The 27,409-nt window shown below is 42.4% G+C and overlaps 1 protein-coding gene and 1 long non-coding RNA gene across 2 annotated transcripts in view; one reads left to right on the top strand and one right to left on the bottom strand.

Annotated features, from left to right (window-relative positions):
• Positions 1–25,784, top strand: part of LOC128104223 (uncharacterized) — a 38,716-nt gene extending 12,932 nt beyond the window's left edge. Inside the window, exons 2-3 of the long non-coding RNA XR_008215919.1 lie at positions 17,128–17,268; positions 24,080–25,784. This is a non-coding gene — a long non-coding RNA (uncharacterized LOC128104223). The remainder of the gene's footprint in view (positions 1–17,127; positions 17,269–24,079) is intronic.
• On the bottom strand, positions 12,927–17,192 carry Fam240b (family with sequence similarity 240 member B). The gene is made up of 2 exons (XM_052729042.1): positions 17,050–17,192; positions 12,927–13,416 (listed from the first exon to the last, which is right to left on the bottom strand). Exons 1-2 carry the CDS (start codon positions 17,190–17,192, stop codon positions 13,323–13,325), a joined length of 237 nt encoding a protein of 78 aa, XP_052585002.1. The 3' UTR covers positions 12,927–13,322.
• Positions 25,785–27,409: the final 1,625 nt, after the last annotated feature.

Below are 27,409 nucleotides of genomic sequence, written 5' to 3'. Positions count from 1 at the left end.
GTTCAAATCCCCACAACCCGAGTAAAAGATAGACCCTTAGCTTGAACATCTGTAATCCTAGTATTCGTAAGTAGAGATGAGAGGTAGAGATAGGAGAATCCCTGGCAGGTCTCAGGACAGCTCACTTGGCATGCACAACAGTGAACAACAGAGACACTGTTTTTTTTTTTTTTTAAATAATTCTTTGTTGATTCTTTGGGAATTTCACATCATGTACCCCAATCCCATTCACCTCCCCGTCCCTCTATATCCACCTCTCACCTCTGCAGCATGCCTCTCTAGCCCCCTGAAAATTAACTAATAACAAAACAAACAAACAAACAAAAAACCCACCTTGCTCCTCTGTCTTTCCAATACCTCTTCATTCATCCAAGTGGCATAGGGAACTGCTTTGGGATGTTCTGTATGTTAAATGTGGTGCTCTGATTGGTTAATAAATAAAACACTGATTGACCAGTAGCCAGGCAGGAACTATAGGTGGGACAAGGAGAGAAGAGAATTCTGGGAAGTGGAAGGCTGAGGCAGAGAGACGCTGCCAGCCACCATGATGAGAAGCAGATGTTAAGATACCGGTAAGCCACAAGCCTTGTGGCAACTTATGGATTAATAGAAATGGGTTAATTTAAGATATAAGAACAGCTAGCAAGAAGCCTGAGCCATTAGGCCAAACAGTTTAAGCAATATAAGTCTCTGTATGTTTATTCGGTTGGTTCTAAGCAGCTGTGGGACTGGCAGGTGAGAGAGATTTGTCCTGACTGTGGGCCAGGCAGGATTGGAGAAAACTCCAGCTACAAATGGCGCCCCATGTTGGGCACCAGATGTAGATGAACAGTCTTATTAAATAAGAAACATGGAGCCAAATTCAGAGTTAAAAGCCGATACTAAAAAACCTTTCTTACCCTTCGCTGCCACTGTTGTCCTTCCCCTCAGAAAAAGAGCTACTTCCTGTATATCTGTCTTTTTATTGACTTTCTGTTTTGCCTTCTCATTGGTTGTAAACCCAACCACATGACCTCCTCATCACTGACTGTCTATACAGACCTCCAGGTCTTCTATGGTTGGTATTGAGATTAAAGGCGTGTGTCTCCATGCTGGCTGTATCTTTGAACACACAGAGATCTGCCTGTCATGTGATCTGGATTAAAGGTGTGTACCACCACCACTGCCCGGCTTCTGCTATGGCTTGCTATTAGCTCTGACCCCCAGGTAACTTTATTTATTAACATACAAATAAAATCACATTTCAGTACAAATGAAATAGGGAACTGTGGTGTGTTACCCACTACACCCTTTTGTCCAATCAGCCCCACCCTTAAATGTTCACTGCAATGAGTCATTGGTCTGTTTTAAGGTCTCTGGTACACCATCATCACTGGACCCTCAAACTCCTCAGATATCCTGCTGTTGCCTTGAGTCATGGAGATCCTGCTGTTATTGTTCCACATTACCAGTTCCTTCATGCACTCCAGCAGGTCATAGATGGGGCAGATGTTAGGGTGGACCAACCTAAGACCCAGGTTGTGGGCCTGGTGGTGACTGAGCTGGTCAGTCTGGGCCGTTGGGACCACCCCACTCAGGTGAGGGGAAAAGCTCTCCTAGGCCCATGCCATTGAGACTAGCTCTCCCACACCCATGGTGAAGAGTAGAGACATCCAGAAACACTGTTTTAAACAAGGTGGAAAGTGAGGATGGATGTCCAATGTTGTCCTCTGACCTCCACATGTGTACCATGGCGTGCATGTCTGAATTCACACACACAAATGCACACACATGGATGTATACACTCACCAACCACTACATACACACACACACACACACACACACACACACACACACACACACACACACACACCCCTTGTATATAGCTGGCCGAGGCAGGGGGATCTCTGTGAGAGGCCAGCCTCGCCTACATAAGTGTGTTCCAGGATAGTCAGGGCTACATAATTGAAAGACCCTGTCTCAAAAAAACAAAACAAAGCAAATACCAAAAAAGATTAAATATAAATTGTTTCAATATATTTATTGTTTTGAAGAGCTGCAGTTTATTAAGGGATCTTAAATGCTATGGTAAAAGAAAGATGCAAGAAGGAAAGAAATCATGTTTCAGAAAATTTGATCACACTGTGAACCTGAGATTGCATTATTTACCAGAAAAAAAAAAACTCTTTCTAGTTGTGGTGTGGCTCAGCCCTAGCACACACCTTTAATCCAAGAGCTTTCTGCTTGAATATTGTAAACAGGATTAATAAAGTCAACCTTAGGTCAAGATGTGGAGCAAGCAACCAGTTAACAGGAAGTGAACACAGGATGATTAAGAAAAAAAAACATAGAGAGTAAGAGGGAGTTAGGAGGATGGATAGACTCACAGGAAGTAGAAGGGAGGGACATTGAGTTTGAGGGGACTTGTTTGAGACTGGAGGAGAGAGAAGAGGCTTCTGGGACATCAGCTGAGGAGGAAGGTCAGCTGGGTGCTTTCTCTGTCTCTCTGAGCTAGCAGGCTTTCACCCCAGCATATGGCTCCTGGTAAATTGAATGATTGAGATTTTAATAAAAACAACAGTCACATTGGGAAATGTGGGTATGGGCTTCTCAGAGGAGAGTCATCTCAATATGCCTATTTTTAAAAAGATGTATTTACTAAGATATTTAAAATAAATAAAAGACTTTATGTGTGTGAGTGTTTGCCTACATGTGTGCACCACATGCACACAGTGTCCATGGAGGCCTGAAGAATGCATCAGATTCTCTGGAACTGGAGACACAGATGATTGTGAATCACCATTTGGGTGCTGAGAACTGAACCCCAGTCCTCAGGAACAGCAGCCAGTGCTCTTAACTGCTGAGCCATCTCTCCCACCCAGAACTTCAGCTTTAAAGTAGAAAATGGACAGTTTTTCATATAATCCTTTCAGAATTACTGTGAATTCTGAAGTAGAATTTATTACCTCATCTAGAAGGTGATTGTGTTAGCCAGCTTTCTGACATTATATTAAAAAAAATCTGAGATAATTATGAAGAAAAAAGTTTTTTTGTTTGTTTGTTTTTTTGTTTTTGTTTTTTGCTTTTTGTTTTTCGAGACAGGGTTTCTCTGTGTAGTTTTGATGCCTGTCCTGGAACTCGCTCTGTAGACCAGGCTGGCCTTGAACTCACAGAGATCTGCCTGGCTCTGCCTCCTGAGTGCTGGGATTAAAGGCCTGCACCACCACCACCCGGCAAGAAGAAAGATTTAACCTGGCTCACAGTTTGGGAGATTTTATTCCTGATCACTTTGCTTCATTGTTTTAATCTCTGGTGAGGCACACATTGTGGTGGGAACACATAAGAAAGTAAAATCCCTTACATCAAAAGCAGGGGTCAGGGTGGGGCTAGGTGACTAGAAGATTCCTTGAGAAAGGTGCATGCCATGCTAGCCTAGAGAACCTGAGTTTGATTCTCAGAACCCATGTGAAGGTAGAGAACTGACTCCACAGAGTTTTCCTTTGAACTCTAAACCTGCCCTATGACCCTCCCCACTAATAATAAAATAAATAAATAATAAAACCCTGGGGAGCAAAGAAAGAGAGAGAGAGGAAAGGGCAGGGTCTCACAGGTCTTCTGTGACGCAGCCCTAATGACCTCAGCACCTTCTACTAGGCTCCACCTTTTAAAGACTGCACCACCAGCACACAGCACAGGCTGGGGATCAGGCCTTTAACGTAGGTTCTTTGGGGGGGACATTCATTATCCAAGCCAGAGCAATGAGGAAACTGATGCTGACAGAGGTTAACGAACTGGCCTGTTCTGTGGCAACACAGAGATTAACTCCCAGAGTTGCCTGACTCCAAAGCCATGGCATTTAATCCCCAGGCTCTACAAATAACAACTGGTTATTTGTGTTAGAGTCTAGGTCACAGTCCAGCAAGCAGCACTTAGAAGCCACATTTGTAGATTTCTCTTCATTTGTTAAGTACTCTCCCAGCTTGCTGCTGCACCCTGGACACACTAACTGTTGGCTGTTTGTTGCTAAATATTTACTATAAAATACTGTGAATTTAATCTTCTAAAAATTCTTGGGAGAAAAACCTGGTTAGGCCACACTTTGTATGAAGTGAGCTTTTATTAATGTTTTCTGTTTTATTACTACTACTATTATTATTTTTGGACAGAGTCACATATAGGCCAGGGTAGTCTCAAGCTCTCTCTGTTGCCACGGATAACCTTGAACTTTTGATCTCCTGCCTCCAACTCCTGAGTGCTGGGTGCCATCATGTCTGATTTCTGTGGTGCTAAGGATCCTACCAGAGCTTCCTGCATGGTGGATAGGCACTCTACTAACTGAGCTACACTTCCTTTTCCTCTTTTATTTGTTTTAAAACCAAGTTTTAACACCCAAACTTGTGATGGCGTAGTCCTCCCCATCAGAAGACTTCACAGGGAGGTGAAGCATGAGAATTTAGGTAACATATCTGAGTTCCGCACTCATCATTATATTTAGAGCCACTCAAGTGAAGAAAGTCAGAGTCCTGCCCTAGGCTGCATTTCAGGTACTTAGCTTTCTGTAGGTCACTAGTACTTAAAAGGAACAAAGTGATGTAGGACTCAGTGTGTTTAATTGTGTATAGCACAGGACAGTGGGTAACAGAGGATGGAAATGGAATTGCAAGTGTGGTGGTTTGACTGAGAGTGTCCCCATGGGCTCAGGTGTTCTGACAACACCTCCATCTTTACTGTGAACAGATCCAGAAGAAGGAGATCTCTCTTTTCTTATGGTTTCAGCCCAAGCCAAGACTCTGGTTTTTCCTTGTTGGAGCACCCAGATCCTTTGGGGCCTAAGCAGAGAAGATTGTAAACACAGTAAAATCACACACAGCTTACCCTGCCTCATGCCAGGGCATAGAGTAAGGGGAGAGACGAGCAACTTAATGTCTTCTAGGTCACACATTAGCCAAGAACTACTTCCTTACTGAAAGAAAGGTGATCCTCATCACATAGTCTAAGCCATATGGGCCCCATTTCTTACCTCGGTCACATAGCACAGGTCATATACTAAGTGTGCTTCATTGTAGTACAGGACCTCTCCTTCCCTTAGATACCTTTAAGGGAAGACATCTCACTTTGTCTGGCAGGACTGAAGTTCTTTGTAAACTGGGCATGGTGGCATACATCTGTAATTCCAGAACTTAGGAGGTTGAATACCAGGAGTTCAAGATCAGCCTGAACTCAGAAGGGGAAGGAAAGGGAGAGAAATGCCAAAAAGACAATAAATGAGAGAAAAGAGAGCCAGCTGTAGTGGTTTATAATCACAGCACTGGGGGACTGAGGCAGGAGGATCAACAGTTCTGAGTCAGTTACTGAGACACTCCCAAAAATAAGTAAATAAAAATAGAAGGAAGAGCAAGTAAATAATCCTCACATCACATTCAACAGTAACAAAAAGCAGATCTTACTCCTTCAGTTCTAATGTGTCTACAACATTAAAACAGAACAGGTTACAAGAATGGACATAACACCATGTTTTGAAAAATTACTTGCCTGTCTTTTTGAGTGTACATAATGAATACTAATCTTTATAATGTCAGCCATGTTTCCTGCCACTGGCAGCCTGGAGGTCATTTGTATACTTTTTCTTTTCCTGATTTTTATTTTTTGCTACAAACATGCAAGTAATTTATTATTTTAGAAGAAAACTCATTACAGCCAAAGCTGATGTAAGAGTCTCATGCTAATTATATAATTCCATTTTCTCTTTTACAGTCTGTATATTCAAAAAGAATATTACATAAGTCAGAGCTAATGGAATGGACTTGGGCTCCTTCCTGAAGTACCCCCTCCTGTCCTTGTCAAGGTCTTATTAGGAAGCCTGGCCCTGTGCCTGGTCTGCACTTTGTCATGGTGTTTGGGGTGGGGGTGGGGTTGCCCAGTGTTGTATTATAAATGATCCTCTGATTTGCCCAGCCGACTGGGTACTGTCCATCTCCTTTGTCAGCCCAGGACAGTAAATCTTTCCTAACCAGTGTCTCCAGCCTGTCTCCCACAGATGGTGATGTCTCCAGCAACTGGGCTGCCTGTGAGCACCATTGTATCTCTTTGCATTTCAGTTCCTTTGCTTCAAAATATCCCAGGGGGCTGGCACACTGCTCTGCAATCTTGCTGCTAAATTACTTTGTGGAAAGCGACACTTACTGCTTTCAATTCTACTGTCACTAATACAGAGTGATATTTTTCAGCTGTCCTAATGAAAAAGGACCTTTTGTTGTACTTTCCTCAGTATCAACAATGCTAGGTGTAAAATTCACTTAGGTTTTTTTTGGGGGGCAGGGCAGCTGATCTCACATCTAAATTGGTATAATGTAAGACCTGATTAAAAGGAAAGTGTTAATTAATTTTGTGATAAAAACATGCAAGTTTGAAGCTGTTAACCAGAAGCTCTCATATAAAAAACTTTCATATAAAGGTAAATGGTCACTCTGTGAACTTTGCCTCTTGTTACAAATAAGATCCCACTCTTATTTGTACTTCCACTTGCCTTGGACAGAGTTCAAGATCACTGAAGTGGTGTATTTTCCAAATAAAGCTGTTTGGATAATCACAGTTTTAGCAGAGGCAATCCCTCATGCCTGTAGAGTGTATTCTCCACTCTGCTGCCAACGTTGCCTCACTAAGTTACTAAGACAAGCTCTTAGCAGGTTACCAGCCTGCTTAGAAACCTTTGATGAGTCTCCATTGCTTGTGTGATGAAGACCAAACTCCTACGGTAGCTTTTAAGGACCTTCCCTTACTTAACCCAGCCTATGCTTCCTTTCTCCTTCCTCCAGCCCCATTCTGGCACACAGAGGCTATTTCTTGCCTTTGCTAGCTGATCTTCCAAGGCTGACCTCATGCACTCTGGGAGTTGACCAGGCCCTCCCTGCACCTGCAGAGAGCAACACTTATATTCCTCTTTAGTCTAACCAACAGAATCTGTTTCAGTGGTTCCCCTCATTCCCTTTTATACCTTCTAGGGAACTGGTTCCAAGTCTAGCTGAGCATCAAGGTCTCCTATGTATTTTGATAGAAACACAGTTCCTGAATTCCACATCAGATCAGCAAATTAGTCTCTGAGAGTAGGGCCCAAGAAACCTACGAATTTAAAATAGTTTTCTAGGCAATTGGGACGGTAGGCATGCTTAGGATCACTACTCTAGGGTATTTTCCATGGGCCCAGACTGGTGACAGACAGAAGACAGAAGAATGGAGGAGATGAGAGCTCAGACACATCAAGGGTCCCCCTGCACCAAGTCCTGTGCTAGGGAACATTACACCTGATAATCTATTCAACCATCTGGAAAGGCACAATGCTAGGTTCATTGCTACCCTCAGGAACCTGAAGCCCAGGAGGCTAGGCGCCATACACAGTCCTCACTGGTTAGTAAATTTGGTTGTTAATAGAACGAGTTCAGAAGCTTTTAGATTTCATATTCTTTTTATTTAGCTCGTGTTAAATAAGTGTTGGTTAAGATAAATGAACACCTGTATTTTCAGATATTTTGTGTCTCACTATATCCAACCAATCTGCAAGACCCATGCATTCTATTTGCTCATGTCCTTTATCATGGTAACCACAGAAGTTACCTTCTATTCATCTCTAAGTCATCTCCTGTCATCTCTTAAATCCGTTTTCCTAGCTGCAGCTAAATGATCATTTAAAATTGAAAAGCTGCCAAAGCTACTCTGCTCATGGTCCATTTTGCCACATATAAGATTTTCACTTTCATATAGACTAATACATTAATTTTTTTCCTTTATAGCTTCAAACTTTTTAGACTTGATAATGAGTATTTAATGATCTGATCTTCCCTTTAGATTTCTTTTTTTTTCAGGAGGCACACTTGCAAATTTTATTTATTGAAGATACAATACAACAAACACTTAGAAGACATCAATCACCAAAAAGGGGACCCCTCCACAGGAAGCTTACCTAAAGCAACAGGAAAAGACTACAAGCAAAAGACAGTATATAAGCATCTTGTTCAGTGTGAGAAACTCAGGGGACTGGGGTGGGGTACTAGGAGGGAAGAGTATAGCTATAATACATGCCTTGCTACTGCACTGATGAGGTTATAGTTCAGCAAAGACCTGTTGGAGGGGAGGGGGCAGCCTAATGGCTACCTGGAGAAACAATTCGTAAGAGTTTCCACAGAGATGTGGACATATGTATCCACATATTCTTTTGACCTGTTCAGCTAGGATAAACTAGGGCTGAGTGCCAGGGAGAGGGAAGGAGTGGGGATAAATACAGAGGCACAGGGAAGCTGCAGACCCATAAACCAGTTGGCTTTCTTCAGACTGTCGATTTTAGCATGGATGCTACAGCTCCAAGGAACTGGTTGGGTATCCTTACCCAGCGAAGAGTGGTGTACTTTGGGTGTTTTCTGAAGACCCGGGCAGGTTTTCCAATCCTGCCAACTACTATTGAATTGTGGCTGGGCATGCACCAAGGAGGCCCAGGTGGACATTCTTCCTCTTTGGATTGCAACAGGACTCCCATCACACCCCGAGGACCACAGCAGTCTCTATCATCTCACTTGGGGAGAATCTGGAAGGTGTTTTGCTGGCTTCGATTCACAGTGGTAGCTGCTGCTTGTGAGCAGTGAGGCGCTCTCTGGGTTCCCTCCCACGGGCGCTACCCAGTCCCCTTTGCCATGCCACATTTGCTAGGATCTTGTGGCACACTCAAGGCTTTCAGTACTGACTGGAGGAGAAGACTTCTGTATTGCTGGAGCTCCAAGGGCACAGACATGCCTGCTCTCCAGCGTGCAGATCCTTTCCTGTATCCAGTCCCTTCAGAACTCAACCAGGTTCCACTCCAGGTTTTTCCAGGCTCTATTGACATCAGAAACTCCAAACTTCCAGCGGCTCAAACTGGATATCTTGGAGTCATCTTTCACGCTTCTCTTTAGCCTCCATGCTTAACACTGTAGTAACTTCTGTTTTCTCTGCCTCTTTAATGCTCCCAATGTCTAGCAGCTTCGAATTTACTCCCACCCCTGTACCTTTACCTCCACTCCTTCCCTCCCTTTACCCCGATCCTGTCCTAGCTGAATAGGTTGAAGGAATAGATGAGTTCATGCCTACCTTATTGTCTTTGTCAAAGCTATTCTTTTGAACTGCTTTTTTCCAGATAGATGCAAGGCTGCTGCCTCCATTCCATCAGGTCTTGGCTGAACTCTATGAACTTGTTAACCCAGCAGCAAGGCATGGATTGTAGCCATTCTCTCTCTTCCCACCCAAGGCAGTTAGCTTGGATTGCCACCATAGCTCCCTAACCAGTTTCTAGTGTTTCCCCCAGTAGTCTGTTGTTTATAGGTCCCTTAGTAATCCCATCCAAACCAAAGTGAGACTTCCCAGCTGTGCCTCTCTGGCTACTCAGAAGAAACCCACAATCCTTACAATGGCCTTTCCCCAGTCCCTTTAGATTTCTAATAAGAATAACAATTTAGGACTTTATATACTTTCAATGTCTAAATAATTTGTATACTTTAACATAAAAGACTTACATTGGGAAAATTAGTAATGGGATGGGCTATTGGAGTATTGACAGCTCAGTCTGTAGAGTGCTTGCTTAGCAGGTAGGAAGTCCTGGATTTGAATCCTTAACCAAATAAATAGGACTTGGTAGTGCTCACCTGGAACTCAGAATTGGAAAGGTAGAGGCAGTAGGACCAGAAATTCAAGGTCATCTTGGGACACATAGAAAGGTACAGGCCAGCCTTGGCTACAATGAAACCCCCTCAAAACAAAACAAAGTCAAATAAAGCAAAATGATTTGTGGGTATACAAAGCATTTTATAAATCTAATTAGTAAGCAAATGAAATGTAACCACAGTCACTAGATGCTGAAAGAACAATGGGATAACACTTTGTCTCCAGGTCAAAACAGCAGCACTTAGCTGGGTGGTGGTGGTGCAAGCCTTTAATCCCAGCACTCGGGAGCCAGAGGCAGGTGGATCTCTGTGAGTTCAAGGCCAGCCTGGTCTACAGAATGAGTTCCAGGACAGGCTCCAAAGCTACACAGAGAAATCCTGTCTGAAACACCAGCAGCAGCAAAAACCAAAACAAAACAAAACCCCCAAAACAGCAGCATGTAGTTGTAACCGTCTTATTAAATAAGAAACACAGAGCCAATGCAGAGATGAAAGCCCAAGAGGTCAGAGCTAAATACAGCAGCACTTACTGCTGGGGATACTGAGAGAAGGGTACTCTAATAAATTTCTGTTTCTAATGCTATTTATTGTGTTTCCCATCCTAAGGAATCTGTTCTCTAGTACAAAATATCAAGTTAATATAAAGGACCCATGGATAAGAGTTTTCACTGCTTTACAGTTCAAGTGACAAAGTCTTAGGGTTTACACAATTGAAGAATGCAAGATGCAGAAAAATAGAATATGATTCAATTATGTATTATGTTCACAGGAACATGTTCACACAAGTCTTTTATATGATGTGTGTGTTCATGGCTGTGTAAATGTGCAGAAAACTGTTGGAAATTGTTAATATAAATTGCTAGGGTGTGAAGGTCAGTGACGGCAGGGAGGAGGGAAACAAAGGGATTTCTAAGCCAAAGCAAACAAGGACAAAGGAGTTGGTAGAAAATCTCAGTAACACAGGTGCTCATCGTGGTGTTGAAGCATTCAGGAGGCAGAGGTTGGGGGACCTCTGTGACTTGGAGGCCAACCTTGTATACATAACAAGGTCCAGGCCAGCCAGGGATACATAGTGAGACCCTGTCTCAAACAAACAAACAAAAAAACAAACTCCCCAAATTATATCTGCATACAAAATGCTACAATTTATATCACGAGTGCCCTCCAAGGCCCATGTGTCAATGGGCTGTCCTCTAGCCCTGAAAGTATTGAAAGGAAGTAAAATGTTTAGGAAGTAGGGCCCAGTGGGAGGAAGTTCTGTCATTAGGGTTTGTCCTTGAAAGGGACATTGGGACCTAGGCCTGTTTGTGTTTCTTTTTTGCTTTAAGAGTAGACTACCTATTCATAGACGTCATTCATTTATATATATATATATATATATATATATATATATATATATATATATTTGGTTTTTCGAGACAGGGTTTCTCTGTGTAGCTTTGCGCCTTTCCTGGAACTCACTTGGTAGTCCAGGCTGGCCTCGAACTCACAGAGATCCGCCTGGCTCTGCCTCCCGAGTGCTGGGATTAAAGGAGTGCGCCACCACCGCCCGGCCATTTTTATATATTTTTTAACTCATTGGCAAAAGTCAAAATCATGCACGAAAGTTTGGGAAGATCAGTTAGTAAGCATTTTCTATACACGATCTGAGTTTAAGCCCTAGAACTCAAGTTAAACAAATGACTAACAAGCAAATGAACAAATACTCATGAAAAGTATAAGAAAATGTCATATACATTGCTTGACCAGCAGATACAGTGAGTTTTTTCCACAGTTATGGAAAGCCAACCAACATATGTGTTATAATTATCTGCATATAAAATTATAGATATAGATATAGATATAGATATAGATATAGATATAGATATATGTGTGTGTGTGTTTTCATTTATCAAGGAATCTGGAAAAGTTAGGTTGGGTGTGGTGGTGTACACATTTAATCCATGTACTTAGGGGACAGTGGTAGCAGAGTTAGAAGTTCAAGTTCATCAGTGGCTAAATATAGTTTAAGGTCAGCCTGACCTGTATGAGACCCTGCCTACACACACACACACACACACACACACACACACACACACACACACACACACACACACACACACATTCTGGAAAAAAAAATCAACAATGAAAATCCAAGCAATCCACTCCTGTAGCTATAAATTACAATGGCTATTACTCTGTAGATAAGAAGCCTGTCTCTAGGGGCTCCTGTCCCCACCTCCTCTCTTCTATAGAGGAACCCTTTCCTCATTCTGTTATAGATACACATTTCTCTATAGCTTCCCAGGCCCCATCTGCTTTTCCTCACTTCTGCACCTTCCCTGTTCTGTTTTCCTTGCTCATAGCCAGGCGCTGTATGTACCTAGGGTCTGTAATTGATATGTTGGTGTGTACATACAAAGTGAAATGATTTTTACAGGTCAGATCTCCCTTTAACTGTCACATTTTCAGATGTCACATTTTCAGACCACTCACATATGTGGTCAGGTGTCTTGATGTTTATTCCCATGGTTCTCTGTCCTTATCAAAGTTCTTTTTCATGATTATCCTCTTTTGAACTTAGCTCAGCTTTTCCCAGAACTAGTTTAGTCTTTTTGTTGAATGTAAATTGAATAAGAGCCCACAGGAGAGGCCTGGGCACTGCCTTTTGAATCTCACTGTGGGGGGATGGTGGAAGCCTCTCCAGCCCTTCCTGCCATGCACATCGTTCTTGGCCATAATGAGGGTTGTTAGTTTTCCAGAAGAAGCAGAGGGAAGCAGGCTTCCCCGTGACTGTCTAAGTGTCTTGGACTCAGCCTTTTATTCCCTCTGGCCACCTATGTGCCTTGGCACATCTCCCTTTGTTCCCGTCCTGCCTCGAGGAATCTCAGACAAAGGAACCCCCATCCATGCTGCTGTAAATGCCGTTTGTCTAGCAAACTTGCTCTGGACCAGACAGGAAGCTAAGTGAGGATGACTCAAAGTTCTGGAATGTGTCTGGGGATACTGCAGCTGACACTTGTGGAGAACTGACTAAGAGGAATGTGAAAGGACTTGACAGAGGGCAGGCAATTCTGAGGTGAGCAAGGGTTAGGGTGAGCCAGCCAAGACTGTTCAGCAGGATTCTACTTCCTCTGCATGTGCCTAAATAAAACATGATCAAAAAGCCCAAATTTATAGGAAGAGAAAACTAATTCCGTTTATTTTCAAATCATATTGTTAAAATTTCAAAATTCATACTAGTTTTATTTCTGCAGGCTGTGGCATCTCTGTATACACAAAAAAGGAAGAAAGGAGACAATGATTTTGTGATCAGTTTCTAGAGATGTGGAGAAGCTGGGTTCCATCAAGGTCATTGCCTCAAGCAAGTTCAGGGAAAGCATTTAGATTTCAAGATGGGGATAGAAGGCAGAACCACCTTTACTACATGGGGAGGGGTGCTAATTCAAAGAGCTTTTTACATTAAGCAATCCAAGCATCCCACCCTTGCAGTCACCCTGTCCTCTGTGTGGAGAGGGTTGAGCTGGATAACAGTTCCCATTAACACAGGGTAGGGTTTACATGTATGTCCTTTCTCAAATGGAAGAACAGATCGGGAAGTTCAGCTTAGGAAGTCAGTATAACTCTATGGAAGTCTTTTTCCTTTAGAAGAAGATGCTCTTGATGGTTTGCCAGAAGCACTCAGTTCTCAGGGGTAGCTTGCTTTCCCTTATCATCAGGATTGTCCAGCATTCTCAGCCTCTTCTCCAGCCTCTGCTTCCATTCTTCTCGAAGCCTGAGGAGAAGACACCACACATGCAATTGATTAGTGCATTTGTTTCCATATCTGCTGGTCCATTGGTGAGTTTTTCATTTGTTTCTCATAAATATTGTTCAAAGAAGCCCATGACTTTTACAAGTGAGTAAAGAACAGAAATAGAGTAGAAAAACAGTGAAGACTACAAACAGTTAGTCTTTCATCAAATTTAATTTAGCCTTCCTAAATTAATATTTGACTCCATGAAATCCCAGGGAAATGTTTCTGTAGTCATCAACCAGCTGACTGTGAAACAGCTGGTGAATGTGGTCTCAGCTGCCTGGGAGGCTGAGGCAAGAGGATTACTTGAGTCTAAGATATTGAAAACAGCCTGGGTAACATAGCAAGCCTTCATTAAAAAAATAACCAATCATTAAAAAATAATCAATCAATTTTCTGTGGAAAAGTAAGAAAAGAAGTAGGTTAGCCAAAAGAACTGGTGGCACATGCCTTAATCCCAGCACTCGGGAGGCAGAAGTAGGTGCATCTCTGAGTTTGAGTCCAGTCTGGTCTACAGAGAAAGTTCCAGGACAGCCAGGGTTACACAGAGAAACCCTGTCTAAAAAAAAAAAAAAAAAAAAAGATACAGTCACCATTGTTAACACAGCCTTGAAGAAAGGGACAGACAGGCAAATGGATCAGCAGAAAAAAACTAAGATGACAAACTGATTTGTGATCTAATCAACTAAAGGATGAAAAGAGGTCGGGAGATGGCTCAGCAGTTAAGAGTACTTGCTGCTCTTGCAAAGGACTGCAAAGGATCTTGCAAAGGAACCTAGTTAGAGGACTCACAATTGCCTATAACTCCAGCTTCAAGGTATTGGATGCCCTCTTCTGGCTGCCACAGGCACTGCATTTGTGTACACATAAACACACAAATACACACACATATATAAATAATAATCAAATAAATCTTAAAAATGAGATCTGAATACATGAGAAGAGCAGTATAGCTGGTATTAAAGTTTTTGTCTTTAATCTAGAAATACTGGTTTCACTTTTCAAATGGAGACCAAGTCATGTTTATTTATTGTTCTAGATTCTTTTGATTTGTTGGGGTAGGGGTGGCAGTTAATATCTAGATATTCTGATTCTCCTTTGTAAGTAGAATTAACTAGGTGTAACTAGAAAGCAGGGTGATGGTGTCTGTGAGATTCTCAAGGGATAGTGTGTCACTGGGAGGCAGTGAGGATCTGATCGGGCTTGCAGTTTTTCCGTCACATGCCTGGCATTATGCATCTCAAAAACAGATTTAGGGAAGGAACTGAGAAAGCAGGGAGAAGGGACTGCACTGGGCAGGGAGAGCCTTTGGACTTCACACTAGTTTGACACAAAGAAGGAGGTAGGGATAAGTAGGGCCGTTGGAAGCCAGCTGCTTTCCAGACACCATTCTAGGACTGCTTCCTCTAAGCAAGGTCAGTGTGTTAATGACACTGTTAAGGATGTGGATGGAAGAGGGTTTTTCTCTAGGTATGGAGGGAGGCTCTTCTTTGGGACTTAAAAACGTTTTAGAAAGTGATGTTGAAAGCTGGATGTGGTGGCTCATACCTGTAATCCTAATGCTGAGGGCCAAAGGATCAGGAGTTCAAGGTCATCCTCAGATATGTAGCCAGTTTGAGACCCCTCTGGACTACATGAGTGAACATCCCATTGGTGAGCCTATGTCTCAGTGGGACTGTTCCTATTTTAGAGGTAAAGAACTTGGACAGGCTCTGAGGAGTTGAGCTGTTCCTGCTGCTCAGCTTTGTAAATAAATGATCCCTTTTCAGTAGACTCTCAACTAAAACAAGAAATTCATTTGTTAATGAAAAAAAAGACTGTGCTGTGGGATGGTCTTTCTGCACGCTGTGAAAATGTGTGATAATATTGTTTAATAAAGAAGCTGTTTTGGCCTATGGTAAGGCAGGATAAGAGCCAGGTAGGAAATCAGTTATTTAAGAAGTGACTGTTAGGTATTTGGGAAGAGGCAGGCAGGAGAGACTGCTTTACCTTCCCCTCAAACTCTTAATATGTGTCTTTCCAGATGTGGAAGGTTTTCGTGAACTAGTTTTTCATACAGACAGACCTGTCAAGCTAACCCTGAAAGATAGTTTGGCCTTCTATTCTGGGATTATAATTGTGAAGAGCTGAAGGGATTTTTCTTTATTCTTATTTTTATTCATTTATTTTTGACACAGGCTCCATGTAGCTCAGGCTGGCCTTTAATTCTCTAGGTAGATGAGAATGATCTTGAAATTCTAATCCTTCTACCTCCACATCCTAACTGCTAGGATTATGGCTTGTATCACCACACCCATCTCTTGAGTAAACAATTGTAGGAAACAGAAACTTTTTAATTCAAATTATTAGTTATTATTGTGTATGTGTGCCTCTGCACATGCATGTTGTGTATATGTGGGTATATATATCATGACATGTATGTGGAGGTCAGAGGAAAACTTTGTGGAGTCAGTTCCCTCCTTCAGCCTTCATGTTGGTTATGGGGATCAAACACAGGTCTTCAGGCTTATGTGACAAGTGCCTTTACCTGCTGAGCTTTCTGGACAACCCAAAACTTGATATTTTGTCTGTGTTGAAGAAAGTATTGTTGATATCTGTAAGCTATTGGTTCTCAATAGGAACCACTTTGCCCTCCAGGTACCTTTACCACAATGTGAAATGGGAATCCTGCTGACAGCTAATTTTTTGAGTCAAGAAATACTACTGAACATGTTACAATGCAAGGAAGCCTTCCACTGCAAGCAGTTCTCTGGCTCTAAAACATCAGCAGTGCTGACAGCTGAGTGAGAAATTGGCTGTAGATGTACCCAAGAAACCCCATAAAGACTGGCAATATTGAATGAGTGGTTCTATTAACCTTGGTTTCTGATCTTCTGTATTTTATGTTCTGACTTCTTTTAAGAATACCCTGGCTGGAGAGAGACTGCCCATCCCAGGACTAGTTTCCCACCCCTTTTATAAGATAGGGTCTCATGTAGCCTAGGTGGATGACTTTGAACTTCTGAACCTTCTGCTTCTACCTGTCCAGTGCTGGGATTACAGGAGTTTGCCTCACACCTTCTTTGGTGTTGGGATCTGACCCAGGGCTTTGTACATTCTAGATAGGCCCTCTAACAGCCGAGTTACATTCTTGTCCTAGCAAAAGGCTCAGCCAATCTCCAAACCATCTATACCCAATTCTGTAGCTTCATTTTTTTCCATATTCAACTTCCATACCTGCCACTATGCTCCCCTTTGGAAAGCAACCTAGAGCCAGTACTGGGGACTAGCCAGCCAGAAGCCCACTGGGATTATTCAAACCAGCCTACCTTGAACTATCCTCTCTTTCCTGCCTTGCCATGGAAATCCCCCAAAGGATATGGCTTACTCTTTCTTCCTGGCTCCTAGGTTCTGATTAAAACTTTGATGTGCTGAGCAATGTGTGGAGATACCTCTTTGGGACTTGTGAATTTAGTACACTTCTTTCTCTCCATATCTTGTTCTTGTTTCCTCCCTCTGTAGTACAGAATCCATCACCCACCTTATAACAGTGAGTGATGAAAAAGATTTGGGCCCCTCTCCACATCTCATATATTCCCAAGGAAATTTAGGACAGAAAAGCAATCCACATACTTTCTCAGAGCGCTTTTCTCCTGGCGATCTTCTTCAAGTTCTCGGTAACAAGTCTGTTTGCTAATTTCCTTTTCCCAGAAGCTTTTGAGCTCATCACAGGTCTCACAGCAGAAGACTTCCCTGCGCATGTACTGGCTGTTCATCCCTGCAATGCGAAAGACAAAGCATAGCCCAGCACTGCAAGTGGTGGCACCCACTTGGGAATGTGCTTGGATACAGGTGAGTTTGAATTGATACTTTTTCTGTCATCACACACTCATGGAATGACTCCATTTTTTCCACTGCAGATGAAGATAATCATAATGATGTAAAAAGTATTCTGAAAACAGTTGAACAAAGAAAAATCTGTAGCCCTTGAAGGTAATCTGATTCTGAAGCAGTTGACTCTTTTGTTGTCTTTTAGCCATTTTGCTACACTGTAAATTATATAAAAATTATAGTAATGTAAATGATTCTAAAACACAGAAATTAAAATATATTTTGTCCAAATGATATACCTGTGGATGTCAATCAGTTTTTCATCTATTATAAATTTGTTGATTTTTAAAAATAATTTCTTTGAATCAGTTGTAATTGTGTTGTGGTATGCATGTGTGTATGTGGGTATACTTGTCTATGTGTGCTCATGTGGAGGCCAGAAATCAACACTTGAGACAGAGGCTTTCATTGAACTGGGAGCTCATTGATTTGACTGGACTGGCTGGCCAATACGTTCCTGGAATCTGTCTGTCTCGCATCTTCCCAGTGTGCGGACACAGCTAACCTGGCTTTTACATGGGTGTTGGTGATTCATGTTCAGCTTATCATGCTTGCACAACAAGCATGTTGCCTGATGAATTTCTTCCCAGCTCCTCACTTGAAGTCTCTTTCTAGTTATATGTTTTCCCATTATATGTAAAATAAATTCTTTGCCACATTTTGATTTTATATCTGTTTGAAAATCATTTTAATTTTACTAAAACCCTCTAACTTTTTTTTTTAGTTTGTATGTATAGGTATAAAATGAGTAGACAAACAAAACCTCTGAATCTAGTGCAGAGCCAATGGTTCTTAGCAAATGTCATACTTCCCTGTCCCTCCTCACAGAGTGACAATGACCTCTGCTCTTCTCTGAGTACTGTTGTCCTTCAGTGCTGCTCTGTGAGATGGGTGGTTCTACACTCCTCACTCAGATGAGGAGGCTGAGCAACAGTATTAGCCTTCCTAGTGACTAAAACAGAGCTGAGTTTAAACTTAGGTCTGCTCACCTTCATAGAGGACTCTTTGTACATTATGGATGGCTAACTTGAGCTTATTAATTTTCAATTTTGCACATGAGGAAGCTAATGCTCAGAGGCATTAGTTGGTTTTGTTGAAACCATACAGCTTCAGAGTTCCTTCCTTACTCCTGTCCTTTGAAAAAGGCAAAGTGACTTTGCATTCTCTCCCTGTCGTGAATCTCAGAGCTCTCCCATGACTGACAGGTACCTCAATGTTTGGATGTTTGTGACTTGGTGGGACCTAGTTTCCTTAAGAGAAGAACTTTTGTCTTGTTATTATTGGTGACTTGAGGCATTTAATAGGTATTCAGTAGTTCTTAAATTAATTTAATGACTTTTTTTTTTTTAAAATGACTGTTTTTATAAAAAGAACTTTCTGAGAAATGAAAATTGTCCCTTAAGATATCCTAGGACCTAGACAATGAGCAAAGGTCAGAGAGGGGACCACTTTTATCCTTTCCGGGTAAGAGAATTGTTCAATTCTGGTGACTCAGAGCGGTGACAGTGCTCGGAGTGTCTGTGAACCCTGGGCTCACTTGCAGCCTGACCACAGCACAGTCGCCTGTCTCCAAGGGCATAATCTCTCCCACTCACTCTTGTTTCCAGGACAATGGATTCAGTGTGAAGAATTTTAATGAATTTCTAGTCATTAGATATTGGAAGAGAAACTATTAACAAAAATAGATTAGATTTTACATTTTTATTCACAAGACTAGGAGATGGAATGTTTGCCCCTCCACGCACTTGAATTTCCTGCGGGTTTAGTTGTGCCTACAGAGACTCTAAGGTGTTTCACTTTCCTGGGATACACATGTGAGATAAATACTGCCTGAACTGAAGAGATGGATCAGTGAGTACAAGAGCTAGATGTTAGCTGCATAAGCCTGATGACCCAAGTTTGATCCCTGGGACCCATGTAAAAAGCCAGATGCTGTGGCTCACATCTGTGGTCCCAGCACTCCTAAGGCAGGAAGGGACGTGGAGAAAGAACCACCAGTAAGCCTGTGGAGCCACATAGCTGCAGTGCAGCAGAAGTAACGAGAGACATCTTGCCTCAACAAGATAGGAGTGAACTGATCCTTAAAAGTTGTCCTTTGATTTCCACATGCATTTGTAGCTAGAGTTTTCCTGCCTGGCCCACAGTCAGGACAAATCTCTATCACCTGCCAGTCCCACAGCCACTCAGACCCAACCAAATAAACAACCTAGTGTTTTTTTTGGGGGGGGCGTGGGGATTAAATGAGAGCCCTCCTCACTTGTTACAGCTCTGCGATGGCTTGCTATTAGCTCTGACCCCCAGGTAACTTTATTTATTAACATACAAATAAAATCACATTTCAGAAGCCGGGCGGTGGTGGCGCACGCCTTTAATCCCAGCACTCGGGAGGCAGAGCCAGGCGGATCTCTGTGAGTTCGAGGCCAGCCTGGACTACCAAGTGAGTTCCAGGAAAGGCGCAAAGCTACACAGAGAAACCCTGTCTCGAAAAACCAAAAAAAAAAAAAAAATCACATTTCAGTACAAATAAAATCTCACCATATGCATACTTAAATGTGTGTCCACAAACACAACAAGTAAACAGACAAACAAAATACTGCTTATGCTGAGCTGGGAGGAACTCACAACTTGCAGTTTATATGGGTGTAGCTTGAGTTTTCCTGACTGGCCCACAGTCAGGGCAAATCTCTGTCACCCGCCAGTCCCACAGCCGCTCAGACCCAACCAAGTAAACACAGAGACTTATATTGGTTACAAACTGTATGGCCGTGGCAGGCTTCTTGCTAACTGTTCTTACAGCTTAAATTAATCCATTTCCATTCATCTATACCTTGCCACATGGCTCATGGCTTACCGGCATCTTTACATGCTGTTTCTCATCGTGGCGGCTGGCAGTGTCTCTCTGACTCAGCCTTCCACTTCCCAGCTCTATTCTCCTCCTTGTCCCGCCTATACTTCCTGCCTGGCCATGGGCCAATCAGTGATTTATTTATTGACCAATCAGCAACACATTTGACATACAGACCATCCCACAGCACTTCCCCTTTTCTTTTCTTAAAAAGGAAGGTTTTAACCTTTACACATCTCTAAAGTCAGCTTGGTATATTTGGGAATTTGGGCATAGCTTCTCTTACTACTTCCTGCTGGAGGGGGGCGCTGTATCTTATGGGGACACAAAGAATATTTTAGGATTATGGAGTAGTCTGTGAGGGTGTATCGTCTGAGCCAGTTGCCTTGAAACGGTTCTGGATGTTGGATCATCTGGGCCATGGTGTCATCGGAGACCTTTCAGGGGGTCTTGGCTGGTCAAACCTGATGTATCTTAATCTGGAACAAATCCATAGCCTCTGGCTTTCTGTGGAAACAAAAGCAGAGCCTCCTTTCCAAAGCAACATATCCTTACATCCAAATTTTGAAGTCAAGGTACCTTTAAAATATACATTTTGGCATAACTCAACAGCTTTTGTAATCAAATGTTTTTCTTCAGTTACGAATATCAAAGAGAACATAATCCAGATTCTCTGTGTGGTAGCCATCTTTACGTGGCTTATTTTTTTATATTAGCTTGAGCCTATTGCTTTAAACTGCAGCATTCTAAGCCTGAAAGGGCGCTGGCGCTGCTGGCTCCACCCACTTCAGCTTCCCAACATGGCGGTGATACGTTTTCCGCCATCTCTGGGAGCCATCAACTCTCAGAAATAGTGGGTCTATGCTTCTATCAAAGCAGCGTGTAGCCCAGAAAACTTTTTTTTTTTTGTACTAGCAAAGGCTAAATCCACCACACAGCTTAATGTGCCACTTGCAGAGGCCTCATTCCCACCATACTGCAGGTCGAGCATGCACGCACGCTAGGAACCCGCCAGTAGCTCAAACCGGCAGCTGCCGCTCATTTGAGAGAGACAATTAGGAAGCTGTTTTTAGCTCCGTTTTAGAATCTTTTTTCTCAGTTTTTAGGTGGAAACTCTTGCCATCACGTTGGACGCCATTTGTAGCTTGAGTTTTCCTGACTGGCCCACAGTCAGGACAAATCTCTGTCACCCGCCAGTCCCACAGCCACTCAGACCCGACCAAGTAAACACAGAGACTTATATTGGTTACAAACTGTATGGCCGTGGCAGGCTTCTTGCTAACTGTTCTTACAGCTTAAATTAATCCATTTCCATTCATCTATACCTTGCCACATGGCTCATGGCTTACCTGCATCTTTACATGCTGTTTCTCATCGTGGCGGCTGGCAGTGTCTCTCTGACTCAGCCTTCCACTTCCCAGCTCTGTTCTCCTCCTTGTCCTGCCTATACTTCCTGCCTGGCCACGGGCCAATCAGTGATTTATTTATTGACCAATCAGCAACACATTTGACATACAGACCATCCCACAGCATATGGGTGCAAAGTAAGAACCCCTCACTTTTTTTTTTTGAGACAGAGTCTCTTGTATCTCAGTCTGGCCTTTGCTATGTTATGCTTATCCTCTTGTTTGACCTCCCAAGGATTATAGGTCTGTACAGCATACTGGATTTATGCAATGCTGGGGTTGGAACCCAGGGGTTCACACATGTTAGGCAAGCATTCCACTAACTGTGTTCCAAACCCTTCTTCTAAAACTTTCAAATTCAAATTACGTATTTGGTACTCATAGAAAGGATAGTTTGGCCAAATACATACTCATAGAAATGTTTTTCTTTCATTAAAATTCAGAATTAACATTTTAAGCTAAAGAGTATCATGGAGAAGAGAGGAGAGCCCAGCAGGCAGCCAGCTTGTCACCTCATGAAGTCTGACTTTTTTCTGTTTGACTGGAAGGTGTGTTGGCTCTGGAGGACATCTAGTCTAGCAGCAAGGCATTTGTAAATCCAGGAACTGGGGAAATCTAATCAGTTAAAAGCAGAGATGTCCACACACCCAAGGGGTAAACTGAGGCTGAGCCTGTCCAAGGCAAATTGGATAAGAGACTATTAGGGATCTGAATATGATGGCCTGTTCTGGTCAGAAAGAACTTAGGGGTTCTGTTTCCGTGGAGGAGTTGGCCTAGGGGTGCATTCTCTATCCATAGTGTTAACCTTGAACTTTCTCCTTTAGTGCTGTGGTTTGATTGTGTTTGAACACGTTATCCTCAGTGGTTGGTGCTGTTTTGATAGGCTGTGGAATCTTTAGGAGGTAGAACATTGCTGGAGAAAAATGGGTTACTGGGAACTGTGGGCCTTGGGACCCCAAAGCCTGAACCACTTCCTGTCTGCTATATGTTTCCTGCTTACAGATGTGATGTGGTCAAATGCCCAACACTCCTGCTACCATGCCTTCTCGACACCATGGCTTGAAACCCCTTGAACTCTAAACCTGAATAAGCTCTTCATTCTTTAAGTTGCATCTTGTCAGATACTTACTTGGTCATATTGAAAGAAAAGTAGCAAATATTCATAGCTTGCCCTCCAACCCTTTTTTTTTTTGCCTCCTACTTTTCTATGGAGTCCTGCAGAGCTCTCTTTCTTATACCACACTTGAACATGCAAATGCTATCTGAATTGACCAAACAGATTCCATTGCTTATCATTTCAGCAGTAGCTGGGAATGGAGGTCTTCACCATGTCTCATTTAATCCATAAGGAGACCTGTGGTCATGATTCTCCTTACAACTCCATCCCCTGACTCACTAACCAACCCTGCAGATTGTGTCCTGTCAGTCAGATATGTGAGGGAGCCAAGAATGAGGGCATTAGGCTGGTCACTGTCATGAGCTTTTTGTGCTCAGAGTCCTAGATTCATTACTCATGAGACAGAGACTAATTATTGTGACCCAGCTCATGGTACTTCATACATGGATTGCGATTTCATTCTTCAAACATGATATGCATGTTTGCAGGATACTCACAGGCTATTGTCTACCCATGACAAGCATAAAAAATGTTAACCACTTTGAACCATCCTATACATACACTTTCATTTGGTTTATACATGATATCAAATGCTTCTCTTCATACTGACTTAGCTCATACTTAAGGTTTATTTATTTCTGTTGCTGGGCTATTAGGATTAGAAAACCTGAGATGACAGGGATAAGAGGTTTCCCCTTTGTCCACGGCCCAGTGTTAGAGCCTGGACAGACGCCTTTAGCAAAGCTTCTGGTGCCACTTAGGATGTTACATTAGTGCCCTCTCTGTGATGAAGCAGAATAATCACATTCATTGCATGATGCCGAGCATGCTGAAGAAGTGACTAGTCTACTAAAAACGATTGCTGTCATCACTCACAACTGCTCATTCCTTACAGGTTTCACAGCTGCTTGTTTTGCTGGAAGATTGAAGCTCAGCTTTTAGCATTATGACAACTTCTATACCATAAAGTGTGCTTTGATTTAGAGCAGATCCTCTCTCTAGTTTCTCTCTTTTTAAAATCTGCTTTATACTTATTGTTTCCATTTGCTGTGCTGATTGTGAGCAGCACAATAGTGGCTGGCACTGACAGCTTGGATCCACAAGACATAGATTGTGGACTGGGAATGTAGCTTCATTGGTAGAGTACTTGCCTAGTTTACATGAATCCCCATGTTCAATCCCCAGTACCAAATGAACCACCTGGAATTATGTCATGAGTGAAGGAGAGGCTGGGGATCAGAAGCTTAAGGTCATCCTTTACTACAGAGCATGTCTGAAGCCAGCATGGGATACTTGAGATCTTGTATCAAAAAAGAAAAAGAAAAAGAATTGATAGCAATTTCAGGAAAACATAAATCTAAGGCAGGAAACATGTCTCAAACATGTCCATTTCATTTTCCCTAGGAAACTGATGAGCACTGTCAGGTGTGACTTGCTGTCTCTGGATCCACCCTGGTACAGGCAGTGAAAATCACCAACTGTATACCTCATCTGCACTCATGTGACAGTGAAAAAGGCATGACTTGATCCACCTGCTTTATCTGGGGGTTGGGAAGATGGGAAAGCTCCTGGGATTTCAGTGGCATGGATCAGCAGTGCTTCAATAGCTCAGAAATAAGAAACACGAAGTCACATGTAGATGTGCGAACCATTGAAGGCTGTTTATCCTGTGCTACTGAACTAAGATTAAGCTCTGATGTTTTATAAGAGGAATTTTCAACTTAGGTGTCTCCACTTTCCTCTCACAAAAATGGCTTAAAAAATTCAACTTCAGGTCTTTGACCTCCCACCTGCAAGTTTCAGCTTGTTGATTTCATCCCCTGGTGTGTGCAGTTGGAAGGGAGTGGCCTCTTAGGGAAGCCTGTGGGTGCCTTTCACATCTCTTTGGCTTCCTCCAGTCCTTAGTTTCTTTAAGAATAGAGGACAACTTCTTTGTCTTGACACTCAGCTTAACTGTTCTGTTTTTCACCCTAACAGCTTAAAATCAAGAGCAGCAAATTTAAATAAGTCTAGAGGCTGGAAGGTCACATGCATTCATTCTAGTTTTAAAAAGCATTATTATTATTGTGTGTGAATGGGCAGGGCACGTGCATCACAGTGTACACCACAGTGGAGGTCAGAGGACAACTTTGTGGAATTGGTTTTCTCCTTTTACGTTTTGGTGGGCTCCAGGAATTAATACTTTTATCTGCTGAGCCATCTTGCTGACCCTGTTCTGGGTATTTTTTTGTATATGATTCTCATGCTCACTTAAATTCTATCAGGCTCAGTATGTTTAAATTTTTTGTTTCCTCATTAAAAAAATAAAATCATGGTTATACAGAACAAATTTCTCTTTTTAAATATGACAGTAGGTTAGGCAGGCATGTAATCAGAGTATTTGGGAGGTGGAGGCAAGAAGAGTGAGGCTAGCCTGGACTACATGAGAGAGACCCCTGCCTTAACTTCCAGGATTGCCTCAGTGTTAAATTTCTCCAATTAACAACTGAGCTGTGAATAAAGAATGGCCATGTTCTTAGAAAGGATACATTGAAGTGTGTAGGAGTAAAAGGTTATAATGTATCACCTTATTCTCAAATGGGTCAGAAAAATATATAAGGAGATAAAGTGTAAAATAAGACAGACAAGCAATGACTGATGTATCTGGGTCTGTGGTCATGGAGTTCTTTGAATTCTTTTTTTTCTTTCCCTTTTTCTTCAATGCTGGGAATCAAACCCATAGCCTCATGCATGCTACTGAAGCTCTCTACTGCTTACTGGTATCTGTAGACCTGATTTACCCTTGTAACTTTTTGTAATCTTGAGATCAGTTGCATATGAAATTTTAAAGAAATGTTTCTTTCAGGGCCTTCTAGACGACTTCCCTGGTAAAGGTACCTGCCACTAAGCCTGGTAAACAGAGTTCAATCTCTAGGACCCACAGGTGGAAGGAAAGAACCGACTCTCATAAGTTTTCTTCTGACTTCCACACACATGCTATGGAGCATGTGTATGTGCATGCATGCATGCAAGCACACACACACACACAGTTTATAAAAAATAATAAAAACCTTACTTTCATATCCTTAAAAGAGAAGAAAACATTTTCCATTTTCTTTCCCATTTAGCGCCCCCCCCCCCCCCCCCAGCCTCTTATGTAGACCCCTGTAGCTAGAGTTTTCCTGCCTGGCCCACAGTCAGGACAAATCTCTGTCACCTGCAAGTCCCACAGCTGCTCAGACTCAACCAAGTAAACACAGAGACTTATATTGGTTATAAACTGTATGGCCGTGGCAGGCTTCTTGCTAACTGTTCTTACAGCTTAAATTAATCCATTTCCATTAATCTATACCTTGCCACATGGCTTGTGGCTTGCCGGCATCTTCACATGCTGTTTGTCATCGTGGTGGCTGGCAGTGTCTCTCTGACTCAGCCTTCCACTTCCCAGCTTTATTCTCCTCCTTGTCCCGCCTATACTTCCTGTCTAGCCAATGGCCAATCAGTGATTTATTTATTGGCCAATCAGAGCAACACATTTGCCATACAGAACATCCCACAGCACTTCCCCCCCCTTTTTTTTTCCAAAAAGGAAGGTTTTAACCTTAACAAAGTAAAATTACATATAATTTGGGAATTTGGGTGTAGCTTCTCTTACTACTTCCTGCTGGAGGGGGGCGCTGTATCTTATGGGGACACAAAGAAAATTTTAGGATTATGGAATAGTCCATGAGGCTGTATTGTCTGAGCCAGTTGCCTTCAAACCATTCTGGATGTTGGATCATCTGGGCCATGGTGTCATTGGAGACCTTTCAGGGGGTCTTGGCTGGTCAAACCTGATGTATCTTAATCTGGAACAAATCCATAGCCTCTGGCTTTCTGTGGGAACAAAAGCAGAGTCTCCTTTCCAAAGCAACATATCCTTATATTCAAATTTTGAAGTCAAGGTACCCTTAAAATATACATTTTGGCATAACTCAACAGCTTTTACAATCAAATGTTTTTCTGCAGTTAAAAATCCCAAAGACAACACAATCCAGATTCTCTGTGTAATATTCATCTTCACGTGGCTTATTTTTATATTAACTTTACTGTCTCTTTAAAGACTTTATTTTTTAAAACTATGTATTTGTTTATATAACTGTATATATCACCTTTTTTGTCTCTTTCAAGCCTACGTATATTTTACACACATTGTAAACTATTACATCTGAGTCTGTCTTATTGTGAATGTATTGCTTTAAGCTGCAGCAGCTGTGGCTGCTGGCTCCGCCCACCTCAGCTTCCCAACATAATGGTGGTTTACTGCCAGCTCTGGGAGCTATCGTGGGTCTATGCTTTTATCCAAGCAGCATGTAGCCCAGAAACCTCTTTTTTTTGTTTTGTACTAGCAAAGTCTATATCCACCATGCAGCTTAATGTGCCACTTGCAGAGGTCTCATTCCCGCCATAGGGCATACGCTAGGAACCCACCAGTAGCTCAAACCGGCAGCTGCTGCTCATTTGAGAGAGACAATTAGGAAGCTGTTTTTAGCTCCGTTTTAGAATCTTTTTTCTCAGTTTTTAGGTGGAAACTCTTGCCATCACGTTGGACGCCATTTGTAGCTAGAGTTTTCCTGCCTGGCTCACAATCAGGACAAATCTCTCTCAGCTGCCAGTCCCACAGCTGCTCAGACTCAACCAAGTAAACACAGAGACTTATATTGGTTATAAACTGTATGGCCGTGGCAGGCTTCTTGCTAACTGTTCTTACAGTTT

This window comes from Peromyscus californicus, unplaced genomic scaffold (genome assembly GCF_007827085.1).
Source record: "Peromyscus californicus insignis strain IS unplaced genomic scaffold, ASM782708v3 Scaffold_8__1_contigs__length_139910024, whole genome shotgun sequence".
NCBI classification, from domain to species: Eukaryota; Metazoa; Chordata; class Mammalia; order Rodentia; family Cricetidae; genus Peromyscus; species Peromyscus californicus.
Note: the sequence above shows the minus strand (reverse complement) of the source record. Positions and strands in the feature narration are given on the sequence as shown.